The sequence below is a fragment of the Jaculus jaculus genome, chromosome 8 (assembly GCF_020740685.1).
Source record: "Jaculus jaculus isolate mJacJac1 chromosome 8, mJacJac1.mat.Y.cur, whole genome shotgun sequence".
NCBI classification, from domain to species: Eukaryota; Metazoa; Chordata; class Mammalia; order Rodentia; family Dipodidae; genus Jaculus; species Jaculus jaculus.
Window position 1 is genome coordinate 56,091,916 of NC_059109.1, and position 14,613 is coordinate 56,106,528.

The following is a 14,613-nucleotide window of genomic DNA, read 5'->3' on the forward strand; positions in this document are numbered from 1 at the left end:
CAACTTTCATGGTGGTAAACAATATCCATGGTAATGCCCTCCCTCCCACCCCTTTCCCCTTTGAAACTTCATTCTCCATCATATTCTCTCCCCCTCTCAATCAGTCTCTTTTATTTTGATGTCATAATCTTTTCCTCCTATTACGATGGTCTTGTGTAGGTAGTGTCAGGCACTGTGAGGTCATGGATATCCAGGCCATTTTGTGTTTGGAGGAGCACTTTGTAAGGAGTCCTACCCTTCCTTTGGCTCTTACATTCTTGCCGCCACTTCTGCAATGGACCCTGAGCCTTGGAAGGTGTGATAGAGATATTGCAGTGCTGAGCACTCCTGTCACTTCTTCCCAGCACCATGATGCCTTCTGAGTCATCCCAAGGTCACTGCCATCTGAAAAGAGAAGGTTCTCTATCAAAAGTGAGAGTAGCATTAATATATAGGTATGAACATTAAGAGAAGTGCTTATTGGGCAATTTGATGAGCATAGTATACACATTTAGCCAGATAGCAGCAAACTTTACACATCTAGGGCTCATGACTACCCCTGTTTTAGGTTTTCAGTATCCGGGATGTATTCCCTCCCATGGAGTGGGCCTCCAGTCCAATTAGAGGGCAGTTGGTTTCCACCATGACACATGTGCCACTGTTGCACCTGTTGGCTCATTTGGCCTGACTGGCAAAATATAAGGCTTGCAGTGTCCACTGTTGGGTATCTTCACTGGTGATTTCTCTTTCTCCCATTGATCTGCATGCAGCATGGCTTTTTCCAGCTTACTGTCAGCTGGCCTACATGGAGGAGGTTATCAGCTCAGGTCCAGAAGGATTTTTCAGTGGCCTTGCAGCCCAAGTATGTGGAGTCTCCAGCAATAGGGTCTTACCATCTAGAAACTTCTTAGCAAATAGTTGATAATATGGGAAATTCCTGGGATGTATAACACTATCATGCTGAGTTGTGGGTATACCACTGACCAGTGGACACTGCACTGGGCGCAAGCTTAAGGTAACACTGTGCCTTACTAGCTATATGACTCTGGTCAAGGCTGCAATTTTTTTCTTTTTTCTAATACTGTTATTTTATTTATATATTTATTTATTTATTTATTTATTTATTTATTTATTTATTTATTTGAGGGAGAGAGAAATAACAAGAGAATGGGTGCACTAGAGCCTCTAACCACTGCAAACAAACTCTGAATGCATGTGCTACTTTGTGCACATGCTTATGTGGGTTTGGGGAACCTAACTTGGATGCTTAGTCTTCGCAGGCAAGGGCCTTAACTGGTAAGCCATCACTCCAGCCCCTGAAAATTATTCTTAATCTCTGATTCTTTGTCATTGAAATGGAAATAATAGGCTGGAGAGATGGCTTAGGAGTTAAGGTGCATGCCTACGAAGCTAAAGGCCCAGTTCAATTCTCCAGGTCCCATGTAAGCCAGATGCACATGGTGGCACATGCATCTGAAGTTCATTTGCAGTGGTTAGAGGCCCTGGAGCACCCATGCTCACTCTTAGTGCCCCTCTCTCTCTCTCTCTCTCTCTCTCTCTAATAAATATTTAATCCCAGCACTCGGGAGGCAGAGGTAGGAGGATCACCATGAGTTCGAGGCCACCCTGAGACTACATAGTGAATTCTAGGTCAGCCTGGGCTAGAATGAGACCCTACCTTGAAAAAACAATAAATAAATAAATAAAAATAAATATTAAATAAATTTTAAAAGGGCCAGGATGATGGCTTAATGGTTAAGGCATTTGCCTGAAAAGACAAATCACCCTGGTTTGATTCCCCAGGACCCACGTAAGCCAGATGCAGAAAGGGGTGTATGCATCTGGAGTTCATTTGTAGTGGCTGGAGGCCCTGGCACACCCACTCTCTACCCTCTCTCTCTCTCAAATAAATAAATAAAAATTTAAAAACTAAATTTTCTTTTAATAAAAAAGAAAATAAAATGGAAATAATAGTAGCCAATACTATACAGAGTTATCATGAGGATAAGGAAGGTGAAGCATTTATGTCCTCACTGATGGATATAATTAATATGATTCTTTTCATTTAATATATTCATTGATTTTTTTATTATTTTTTAAATTATTTTTTATTGACAACTTCCATGATTGTAAACAATATCCAATGGTAATGCCCTCCCTGCTCCCACTTCCCCCTTTGAAAGTCCACTCTCCATCATATCCCCTTCCCCTCTCAATCAGTCTCTCTTTTATTTTGATGTCATGATCTTTTCTTTCTGTTATGATGGTCTTGTGTAGGTAGTGTCAGGCACTGTGAGGTCATGGATATCCAGGCCATTTTGTGTCTGGAGGAGCACGTTGTAAGGAGTTCTACCCTTCCTTCAGCTCTTACATTCTTTCTGCCACTTCTTCTGCAATGGACCTTGAGCCATGGAAGGTGTGATTGAGATATTTCAGTGCTGAATACTCTGCTGTCACTTCTCAGCACCATGGTGCCTCTGAGTCATCCCAAGGTCACTGCCATCTGAAAAGAGAAGGTTCTTTAACCAAAACACTGCCATCTGAAAAGAGAAGGTTCTCTAACCAAAGGTGACATTAGCATTAACATATGGGTATGGACATTAAGAGAAGTGCTTACTGGACGGTTTGGTGAGCATATTATATACTCTTAGCAGCAGACATTATACTCCTAGGGCTCATGACTATCCCTGTTGTATATTTTCAATATCATGGATATATTCCCTCCCATAGAGCAGGTATCCAGGCAAATTAGAGGGCAGTTGGTTTCCCCCATGAGACATGCCACTATTGCACCCATTGGCTCATTTGGCCTGGCTGGCCAAATATAAGGTTTGCAGTGTCCACTATTGGGTATCTTCACTGGTGATTTCTCTTTCTCCCATTAAACTACATGCAGCATGGCTTTTTTCAGCTTTCTGTCAGCTGGTCTAAATGGAGGAGGTTATCAGCTCAGTTCCAGCAGAATTTCTCAGTGACCTTGCAGCCCTAGTATATGGAGTCTTCAGCAATAGGGTCTTACCATCTATTCCTGGTGGGAAATCAAGGGCCTCAGCAATGGCCTGTAATGTTTTGGGGGCATTAGGGATCTCCCTGGCCAACAACTCACTGGAAGGTATCCCATCCCTGGCACTGAAAATTTTCTAGTAACAATCTACAGCTCCTGAGTGTTCCATTGTCCAAAAAAGTAGGTTTCCATAATATTTATTTATATCCTCTTAGATTTTGATTAGCCCTCCCTCCACCTTTCCTTTACTCAGTCTCTTCCCTTTCTCTACTTCTTTTTTTTTTTAATTTTTATTAACATTTTCCATGATTATAAAATATATCCCATGGTAATTCCCTCCCTCCCCACCCCCACACTTTCCCCTTTGAAATTCCATTCTCCATCATATTACCTCTCCATCTCAATCACTGTACTTGCATATATAAAATATCAACCTATTAAGTACCCTCCTCCCTTCCTTTCTCTTCCCTTTATATCTCCTTTTTAACATACTGGCCTCTGCTACTAAGTATTTTCATTCTCACGCAGAAGCCCAGTCATCTGTAGCTAGGATCCACATATGAGAGAGAACATGTGGCGCTTGGCTCTCTGGGTCTGGGTTACCTCACTTAGTATAATACTTTCCAGGTCCATCCATTTTTCTGCAAATTTCATAACTTCATTTTTCTTTACCGCTGAGTAGAACTCCATTGTATAAATGTGCCACATCTTCATTATCCACTCATCAGTTGATGGACATCTAGGCTGGTTCCATTTCCCAGCTATTATAAGTTGAGCAGCAATAAACATGGTTGAGCACGTACTTCTAAGGAAATGTGATGAGTCTTTTGGATATATGCCTAGGAGTGCTATAGCTGGGTCATATGGTAGATCAATCTCTAGCTGTTTTAGGAACCTCCACACTGTTTTCCACAATGGCTGGACCAGATTGCATTCCCACCAGCAGTGCAGAAGGGTTCCTTTTTTTCCACATCCCCGCCAACATTTATGATCATTTGTTTTCATGATGGTGGCCAATCTGACAGGAGTGAGATGGAATCTCAATGTAGTTTTAATCTGCATTTCCCTGATGACTAGTGACATAGAACATTTTTTTAGATGCTTATATGCCATTCGTATTTCTTCCTTTGAGAACTCTCTATTTAGCTCCATAGCCCATTTTTTTGATTGGCTTGTTTGATTCCTTATTATTTAACTTTTTGAGTTCTTTGTATATCCTAGATATTAATCCTTTATCAGATATATAACTGGCGAAGATTTTTTCCCATTCTGTAGGTTGCCTCTTTGCTTTTTTCACAGTGTCCTTTGCGGTGCAAAATCTTTGTAATTTCATTAGGTCCCAGTGGTTAATCTGCGGTTTTATTGCCTGAGCAATTGGGGTTGTATTCAGAAAGTCTTTGCCAAGACCAATATGTTGAAGGGTTTCCCCTACTTTTTCCTCTAGCAGTTTCAGAGTTTCCAGTCTGATGTTAAGGTCTTTAATCCATTTGGACTTAATTCTTGTGCATGGCGAGAGAGAAGAATCTATTTTCATCCTTCTGCAGATAAATATACAGTTTTCAAAACACCATTTGCGCTTTTTTTTTAAATTTTTTTTTATTTTTTGGTTTTTCGAGGTAGGGTCTCACTCTAGCTCAGGCTGACCTGGAACTCACTATGTAGTCTCAGGGTGGCCTTGAACTCATGGTGATCCTCCTACCTCTACCTCCCAAGTGCTGGGCTTAAAGGCATGTGCCACCACACCCGGCTTATTTGTTTATTTACTAGCACAGATAGAGTGGTTATGGATGTGCCAGGGCTTCTTGCTGCTGCAAACGAACTCCAGATGCATGCATTGCTTTTTGTATCTGGCTTTTTGTAAGTACTGGGGAATTAAACCCAGGCTGGCGGGCTTTACAAGCAAGTGTCTTTAACTGCTGAGCCATCTTCTCAGCCCCAGTTAGTATTATTCTAGAACTGGGTGGATTAGCACAGGCATCTCCAGAGCACGTGGTGGTGAGCTGGGATAGAGCTGATCACTTGCTGGAAAGAGCACAGGATGGAGGGGATGCGGCAGAGGACAGAGAAAGAAGTTGGAAAAGGTAACGGATGGCCCTTGGGAATAAAGACAACATTCTAGGGCTGGAGAGATGCTCAGCGGTTAAGGCGCTTGCCTGCAAAGCCTAATGACCCAGGTTCAATTCCCTAGTACCCACATTAAGTAGATGTACAAAGAGGTGCATGCACCTGGAGTTCATTTCAGTGGTTGGAGGTTCTGGTGTGCCTATTCTCTCTGTCTGCCTCTCTTCTCTCTATCTTGCTCAGCTTGCTAATAAACAAATAAAAATTTGTTTTTGATTTTTTTAATAATTTTTTATTTATTTATTTGAGAGCGACAGACACAGAGAGAAAGACAGATAGAGGGAGAGAGAGAGAATGGGCGCGCCAGGGCTTCCAGCCTCTGCAAACGAACTCCAGACGCGTGCGCCCCCTTGTGCATCTGGCTAACGTGGGACCTGGGGAACCGAGCCTCGAACCGGGGTCCTTAGGCTTCACAGGCAAGCGCTTAACCACTAAGCCATCTCTCCAGCCCAAAAATATTTTTTTAAAAAGACAACATTCTATCTTCTTTCAAGAATATACAGACAAACTTTTCTAAGCTTCTGTTACCTTGGGGTTTTTTTTTTTTTTTTTTTTTTTTTTTTTTTTTTTTTTTTTGCCTTTCCTGACTTGATCTGGGCTGTTTCCTAAAAGGGTTTCCAAAATACTATTCCTAAGAATAAAAGGAAAAATCCAAGCCACAGAAATCTTTGCCTGAGAATCTGATAGTCTTGGCAAGAATTCTAATGACAGGAAGAACTAGGGTCCCAGTTGTCTGTTTTATAGATGGAGACTGAAGGGCAGAGAAGTGAGGCTGAGTCAGATGTCTGAGACTTGCCAACAGAGAGGTGTGCCTGCTCCACCCTGTTGGCATGAGCAGGAGATCTGACAAGTTGCTAGACTTTCTGTTGGCGCCAGCAATTGGCAGTGCTTGTCAGAGCAGCCATCGTCTTAACCCCTGCACTGTCATCCTGTGACATGGGGAGGAGGATGGAATTGTCACCAAGCCAGTGGCCCAGGGAGCTCCTGCCTGATCCTGCAGATGCCAGACGAATGTGTTTCCTCGGTCCAGAGCCCTAAGTGCAGGAAGCTCAGTGGATGCTTTCTGGGTCCACAGCCCACTCACTGGTGGATTCTTTGCCTTTCTGCAGTGATGAGGTGCCTGGGGATCCCCACCCGTGTGATCACCAACTTTGACTCCGGCCATGACACAGACGGAAACCTGATTATAGATGAGTATTATGACAGCACAGGCAGGATTTTGGAGAATATGAAGAAGGACACAGTCTGGTGAGAGACAACCGCTCAGTCCATTTCTAGGCCACAAATCTGAGCCGACCCCCACCAATAGGGAACAGGACAAGGCTACAGCCTGAGGTCTCCTCAGAGGACTCACCTCTTGCCAATTTTAGAGCTTGGTATTTCCACCCGAAGATTGGGAGATAGCTAGGGAAAAAAAAAAAAAAAAAGAGCAGTGGGTTTAGCATCCCCACATCATCTCTCAGAGCTTTTGAGCCAGGCCTGACGTTTCCCCTTTGTTGGGTCTTTCATCTCAGAGCCTATGGTTCTGACCACAGGGGGCCTGAAGTCTCACCTGTAGCCATGTCAAAGACCATGACTGCCTCTGGGAGTTAGCCATGCACACAGGAAAACGACCACAAGAGACTCTGCGGAGCGTGCATGAAGGAATTGTAACTCAGTACACTGGAAGCCTCCACTCTATTCAGAGTCAGCAGAGGGAAGCTTTTTCTGGAGGCAAATGGAGGCTCTCAGGAGGAAGATCTGTCACTCTTCACCCCCCTGGGGCTTCAAGCCCTGTGGGCACTAAGTGTGCCATTTTGTAATAATTCACTTGTTCATCCATCTTGTTCTAGAAAGAAGACAAGAGGATAACGTCTGCCCTCGCTGTGTTTAACACTCACTCCTCTGGCTCCTCCCTCAGGAATTTCCATGTGTGGAATGAGTGCTGGATGGCGCGGAAGGACCTCCCTCCTGGATATGGAGGCTGGCAGGTGCTGGATGCCACACCTCAGGAGACCAGCAACGGTGAGGCTTTCCAGAGAGAAGTCGCTCCCGCGGGACCTGCCCCTGTCCCTGTGTGATCCACCACAAACTACCTTTCTGCTCTCCTTCAGGCCTCTACTGCTGCGGCCCCGCCTCTGTGAGAGCCATCAAAGAAGGAGAAGTGGACCTGAACTATGACACACGCTTTGCATTTTCCATGGTGAATGCTGACTGCATGTCCTGGCTCGTCTCTGGGGGGAAGGAGGAAAAGCTTCACCAGGATACTGCTACTGTTGGTAATTTTATCAGCACCAAGAGCATCCAAAGTGATGAGCGTGATGACGTCACAGAGAACTACAAGTATGAAGAAGGTACAACCAAGCAGCCCCACCCAGAGTCCAAGGCCTGGGGGTACCTTCTCCTGTCCTATCCCACAGAGCCAGCTGTTCAGTTGTAAGATTCCAGTTAGGGTGACCCCACTGCCAACCCCCCCCCCCACCATCCCACAGACCAGAGAGCTCCCTCCACAAGATGTTCATGTCTACTGGCATCCCGCTAACACAACATGAATTCTTTTTCTAAAATTTCATTTATGGGCTGGAGAGATGGCCTGTGAAGCCTAAGGACCCAGGCTCAGTTCCCCAAGTGCATGTAAAGTCAGATGCACCAGGTGACACATGCATCTGAAGTTCCTTTGCAGTGGCTAGAGGCCCTGGCACACCCATTCTCTCCCTCCTCACCCCCAACTAACTAACTAAATAAATACTTTTTAAAAATTTTATTTAGCTGGGTATGGTGGTGCATGCCTTTAATCACATCACTTATGAGGAAGAGGTAGGAGGATCATTGTGAGTTCAAGGCCACCCTGAGACTATGTAGCAAATTCCAGGTCAGCCTGGGCTATAGCAAGACTCTATCTCAAAAAACTAAAAAAAAAAAAAAAAAAAATTATATATTTGCAGACATAGAAAGAGATTGAGAATGAGGAGAGAAGAAATGGGTGTACCAGGGCCTCTTGCTGCTGCAAACAAACTCCAGGTGCATGCACCACTTTATGCATCTGGTTTTATGTGGGGACTGGGGAATTGAACCTGAGACATTAGGCTTTGCCTTTAACCATGGAGCCATGTCTCAGCCCAGAACACAAATTCTTTTTTTTTCTTTTTTTTTCTTTTGGTTTTTCGAGGTAGGGTTTCACTCTAGCCCAGGCTGACCTGGAATTCACTCTGTATTCTCAGGGTGGCCTCGAACTCATGGCGATCCTCCTACCTCTGCCTCCCGAGTGCTGGGATTAAAGGTGTGCGCCACCACGCCCGGCTAGAACACAAATTCTTTATCCCCGCCACCCCTGTCCTCAAATCATCTTCCCTCTGAAGATGGTAGTACATGGTCTTACTGATGATTTAACTTAACCTCTATTTAATTAATTGCATTTGACTGAGTGTTTAGGAGACAGACCAGACACATCAGCCAGCACCCACACTAATATAAGGCCAATGTTCACTTACTCCCATATCACCTCTTGGGGCCAGCACGGCCTGAGAGTGACAGCCCTGAAACAGTCAGGAGGGTCAAGGGGAGGCCTTTGTTCAAATTGTTCAGATGTAGATGGATCCCTGGAAATTGGGAACAGCCAACTGCTATGTTAGCTTAGAGGGAGTCAAGCAAAAATATCCAGCCATGAGGGCCAGAAGCAGGGTTAGGATCTGGCGAAGCAAGTCAAGGTGGGTGGAGGGCCGGGGAGCTCAGTGGTTGCTGGTTGCTGTGTGTGCTGATTAGGTGGCTGAGGATTGCACATGTAATCTTCTAAGTGGACACGAGGAAGATGTAGACTCCAAGCCTCAGAAAGGCGTCACACCAAGGGGCAAGTACAGTAAGCCGTCCATACCCACAGATTTCAATCCATGGAGGTGTCGAACTGTGGAACGAACACAGTAGGGAAAAAAATGTGTCTGTACTGACCTTTTTAAAAAATTCGTTGTCATTATTCCTTAAACAATACAATGCAATAAATATTTGCATTGCATTAAGTAGTACAACTAACTTAGGAACCATTTAAAGTATACAGGAGAAGGTGTGTAGACTATATGTAAATATTACACCATTTTATATAAGGGACTTATGGTTCTATAAATTTTGGTATGCTTGGGGTCCTGAAACCAATGTCCTATCATCACAAGACTGAATTCAAAGCTGCTTGTGCCTTCACTCCTGATCCTCTTTCAGAAACAGTCTGAGGAATGGATTCGAGTACAAATGGGTTATTTTGTGTTTGTTGTGTTTTGTTTTGTTTTTTAATTTTGTGAGACAGAGCTTCATTCTAGTCCAGGCTAACCTCACTCTGTATTTCTGGTTGGCCTCGAACTCACACCAGTCCTTTTACCTCAGCCTCCCAAGTGCGGGGATTAAAGTTGTGAGCCACCACACCTGGCTCCAAATAGTTTGTTTCTGAGGCGCTGCAAGTGAGTTGAGTTCCAAGTGAGGAGGCAAGTCAGAGGGAGTAGAGGGAGCCAATGGAGAGTGGCTATGACAACCGTTTGTACCGTTGGCTGTTGGTGCTTACTCTCAGTGGGACCTCTGGAGGATGAATAATAAGTCAATGGAACTGGGTCCAAATTGTTTGTTGAAATTAAAATTAAGTGCTCCTGTGGTTTTAGTTTTGATTTGCTGTGATGTGTAGACCAACACCACATATTTATTACTTCCTTATAGTGAAGGCTTTCAAAGTCCTTTCATGTAGTTAATAAGATAGAAATTGCAGGTCGGAGAGATGGCTTAGTGGTAAAGGCACTTGCTTGTAAAGCCTAAGGAACCAGATTCAATTCCCCAGTACCCACGTACACCAGCTGCACAGGGTGGCACATGTGTCTGAAGTTGGTTTGCATTGGCTAAAGGCCCTGGTGCACCCATTCTTTCTCTCTCCCTCTTTCTCTCTCTCAAAAATAAATAAATAAATAAATATCCAGGAATGGTAGTGCACACCTTTAATCCCAACACTTGGGAGACAGAGGTAGAAGGATCACTGTGAGTTCCAGGCCACCCTGAGACTACATAGTAAATTCCAGGTCATCCTGGGCTAGAGTGAGACCCTACCTCAAAAAAACTAAAATAAATAGATAAATAAATCGAAATTGCATCATGGGAACAGAGTCACTCAGTTTTGCACACCAGAACTTCTTGCTGCTATCTAACCATAACTTAGTAGCCATTGGTCAACCTTTCCCATCCCTCTCTGCCCTCTACTCGCTCTAGCCTCTAATAATCATCACTCTATTCTCAACATCATGAGATCAGCATTTTTAGATTCTACATCAGAGATGTGGTACACATGTCTTTCCACACCTATTTCATTTACCATAATGGTCTCTAGTACTAGACCACAAATGAAAGGATTTCATTCTAAGTCTGAGTGAAATGTATTCTATTATGTCTATGAACCACTTTTTTTTTTTTTTTTTTTTTTTTGGTCATTGTTGTTTTTCAAGGTAGGGTCTCGCTCTAGCCCAGGCTGACCTGAAATTCACTATATAGTCACAGGGTGGTCTTGAACTCATAGCGATCCTCCTATCACTGCCTCCTGAGGTCTGGAATTAAAGGCGTGCACCACCACGCCCAGCTTGAGCCACATTTTCTTTATCCATTTGTCAATTGATGGACACTATATTTCTTGGCCTTTAACTGCTGAGTCATCTCTCCAGCCCAGACAGGAGGCATTTCGTTATTGATTCATTCTCATTACTTAATACTAGTCTGTTGAGGTTTTCAATATAGTTCTTCACTATTGACTCTTGGTAAAGTACAGGTGTAAATGCACATAGTGAGTACATGTGTGAATTTGTGCATTTTTCTAGGTTATAAAAACTTGTTAAATAACTTCAGAACCGTCTCCAATGAGGTTTTGTTTTTCAGTAGTGTCAGCTGTAATGTCTGTCCTTTTCATTTCTGATTTTGAGTCTTCTTTCTCTTTTTTATTTAGCCTAAAGATTTGTTTAGTTTGTTTTTAATTTTTTTAATCACTTATTTATTTGTGGGGGGGGTGAACATGCCATGGTGCAAATGTGGAGGTCAGAGCACAGCTTTGAGGAGCTGAGCTCCACCTTCTCCGAGACAGATGAACCGCCTGGCTGCAGAGGATGGTCAGATTACTGGCCAGCGAATGTCGGGTTCTCCTGGCTCGGCCTCTATGGTCATAGACCCAGCTGAGCTCACAGATGCACACGCCACTTTGCATCTAGCTTTACGTGGGTGCTGGGGAATGAAACCCAGTCCACCAGGCTCTGCAAGCAAGTGCCTTTAACCACTGAGCCATCTCCCCAGCCCCTTAGTTTATCTGTTTGAAGAACTAGCTGTTTGTTTCCCTGTCTTCCCTCTCCCCACTTTCTCGGGTCTCATGTATCTCAGTCTGTCCTCAAACTCCCTGGGTGGCCAAAGATGGCCCTGAATTTGTGATCCTCCTACTTGCAGCTCCCAAGTGCTGAGATCACAGGAATATAGTACTACACCTGGTTTATGCACTGCTGGGATCGAACCCAAGGCTTTATACATACCAGACGAGTGCTTTACCAACTGAGCCACATCCCAGCCCCTCTTCCATGAATTTTTTGTTTTGTTTTGTTTTGTTTTTCAAGGTTGGGTCTCACTCTAGCCCAGGGTGACCTGGAATTCACTATGTAGTCTCAGAGTGGCCTCGAACTCACGGCAATCCACCTACCTCTGCCTCCCAAGTGCTGGGATTAAAAGCGTGCTCTACCACACCTGGCTTTTCATTAGTTGTTAGTCTCCATTTCATTTATATCTGTTCTCATCTTTATTATTTCTTTCTTTCTACTAATGTTGGGTTGGACTTGTTCTTATTTTTCTAGTTCCTTGAAATGCAGTGATAGACTGTTCTTTGGTTTCATTGCAATAGACTTCCTTCTTGGTGTAATGATTTTTCTGTCTCCTTAGGTTTTAGTATGATGTTTCTTCCAAGTCATACATAACCTTTTGACTTGCTTTTCACTGCCAGGTATGAATTACCTCCCATGGAGTGGATCTCAAATCCAATTGGAAAGCAGGTGGTCACCCCAAAACTGATTCATCACTGTCTCACCAGTGGGTACAACAGGCCTGGCTGGTAGTCGCTTAAGTGTAGAATTGAATCTATTTATATTCAAGGCAATTATTTTTGTTATTGAGAACTTTAATATATGAACATGCAGTAATTTTCTGTCCCTTAATCCTTTTTTTTTTTGTTCTTGTTCCCTGTTCCCTATCCCCATCCCCTGAGAGCCATCTTCTTTCTTCCTTCCTTTTATTATTATTTTTGTTTTGTTTTGTTTTGTTGAGTAGTGTCTCTAGCCCAGGCTGACTTGGAAGTCTCTATGTACCCTCAGGCTGGCCTCAAACTCATAGTGACCCTCCTACCTCTGCCTCCCTCCCGAGTGCTGGGCTTAGAGGTGTGCGCCACCACACCCAGACCGTCTTCTTTCAAGGAAACCCTTCTGTTTATTTGTTCCTTTTGTCCTCCTGTGTCCTTCCTGTTAAAGTGTCGATGGCTCAGAACCATGCTGGTGTTGTGGGGGTGTTGTTAGTGACTGTGGAGCCAGGAATCCACCAGCTGGTTCAAGTGGGGAGGACAGTGTCCTAAAGTGCACCTCTTCCCTCCAGGGCTCTTCTGTGCCCTCCGCCCCCTCTTCTACAGCGTCTCCTGCATGGTAGAAATCTCTTTTAGTGTTGAGAAATCTCCCTCAGTGTCAGCCTCTTGTTTTCTACTTTGATGAGTTTTGGATCTCCTCAGTGTCTACCACTAAAGGAGAAATAGGAGAAAGATTAGACAGTTCAATTTAGAAACAGGCCCACAGAGAACTGTTACCACCTTCCCCTGGCATAAATGGAACTCTTGGCAGAAATGGAACTCCTGTCTCATAAAGACTCAGCTATAATGCCCCTGCTGCCCACAGTTTAGTACATAGGTGGCTTTCCTCTGGGGTCCATCCTCCAAATCTACATCCCAATCAGGTCTTCCCCTTCCATACCTAAATCTAACTAAGGAATACGTTTTCAACAACTATAAAGGCTGCGTTCGGCCTCCTCTCCCAACTACCCCTCTCCCCGTGTGTGTGTGTGTGTGTGTGTGTGTGTGTGTGTGTGTGTGTGTGTGTGTGTGCGTTTCTCTCCTGGCCTTGCACATGAGTCTGGCTTCACCCCAGCCCAGTGAAGAGCATCGTACAGTTTCTTGGTCTGACTAATTCTCTGCTTGCCTGTTTTATACCTTGGAGTAACTTCTCACTTTAATTGCATGATTTGTCTCTGGTCTCTGAATCTTCCACATACTCTTACACTCCAAATCTACCACGTGGGTGCCTTCTCTAACTCTAGACCTGCTACCTAACTTCTTTAAACTCAGGGTAGCCATGGGTAAAACTCTCTTTTCTACTCATTTCTCATCTGAGTTTCTTGGTCTCTGCTTGGATATTTTCCCTCTGCTAGTCTTCCTTAAGCTCCCACTGTTTACCCTCAACTTCTTTCCATGGGGAATCACAGGCAGATACCCTATGTGTTTCTTTTAAATCTCCCTATATATTCACCTAAGTTCTATCTTCCATGTGCTCTGAATGTACCCCAGTCTTTCCATAAACATCTCAATTTCTCTTAAATGAACTTTATGAGCTACCCTTCATATACTTGTGGCTCTACTCCAGTCTTTTTCTAAAATCCTCAGTTTCTCTTAAATGAATCTCATGAACTCTGCTGTGTTTTTCACGTGAGTACGTGTCTCCTGCCTCCCACACACTTATGACTCGGCTCTAGCCTTCTTCCTAGATCCCAATTTCCCTTAAATAAACCCCACAATTTGTGATTGCTCCCTAAATAAACTTAATAATTCATAAGTTATTCTTCTTGAGTTCATTTCCATCAATTTGTTAAAAAAAAATAGGACAGGACCAAAAACTGGAGTTCATAAACCTTGGGGACACATCTTGAACACCCAAATCCCACATCACCACCATTTCTATAGAGAAGGATCTCTGGCTGTCAGTGAGAGCGGCTCTCATATTCTTTCCACGACTACCTCTGTAATGTTCCCTAAGCTATGGTGTGTTGGATAGAGATGGCTCACCCAGTGACAAGTCCTAGTTTTTCTCCTCATCATTTGGATGAACTTGAGTCTCCCTGGTATTTGTCCCCCCCCCCAATAAAAACAAGGTTTCCTAACCAAAAGTGAGAACAGCATTAATCAAAGTGCTTAAGCATACATACTTAGAAGGCTTTTTGATGACCATAATGTCTGTTTAGCCAATGATAGTGGAAGCTTCCCTCTAGGGTCTATGACCTTTCTAGCCATAGGCTTTTGACTGGGTTCTCAGCACCAGGTATAAATTCCCTCCCACTGATTGGAGCCTCATATCCAGTCAGAGAGCAGTGGATTACCCCCATAACTTATGTGCCACTATTGCACCCATAGTCTCAGGGTGGCCTCAAACTCATGGTGATCCTCCTACCTCTGCCTCCGGAGTGCTGGGATTAAAGGCGTACACCACCACCCCTGGCCTAGTACCTCTATT

General features: G+C 44.0%; 1 protein-coding gene across 1 annotated transcript in view; it reads left to right on the plus strand.

Moving 5' to 3' along the window:
• Positions 1 to 14,613, plus strand: part of Tgm5 (transglutaminase 5) — a gene marked incomplete at its 5' end in the record, with an annotated part of 57,882 nt that overhangs the window by 27,151 nt on the left and 16,118 nt on the right. The window contains 3 exons of the mRNA XM_012949269.2: positions 6,214 to 6,352; positions 7,005 to 7,108; positions 7,198 to 7,437. Of these exons, the coding sequence (XP_012804723.1) occupies positions 6,214 to 6,352; positions 7,005 to 7,108; positions 7,198 to 7,437 (483 nt within the window). The remainder of the gene's footprint in view (positions 1 to 6,213; positions 6,353 to 7,004; positions 7,109 to 7,197; positions 7,438 to 14,613) is intronic.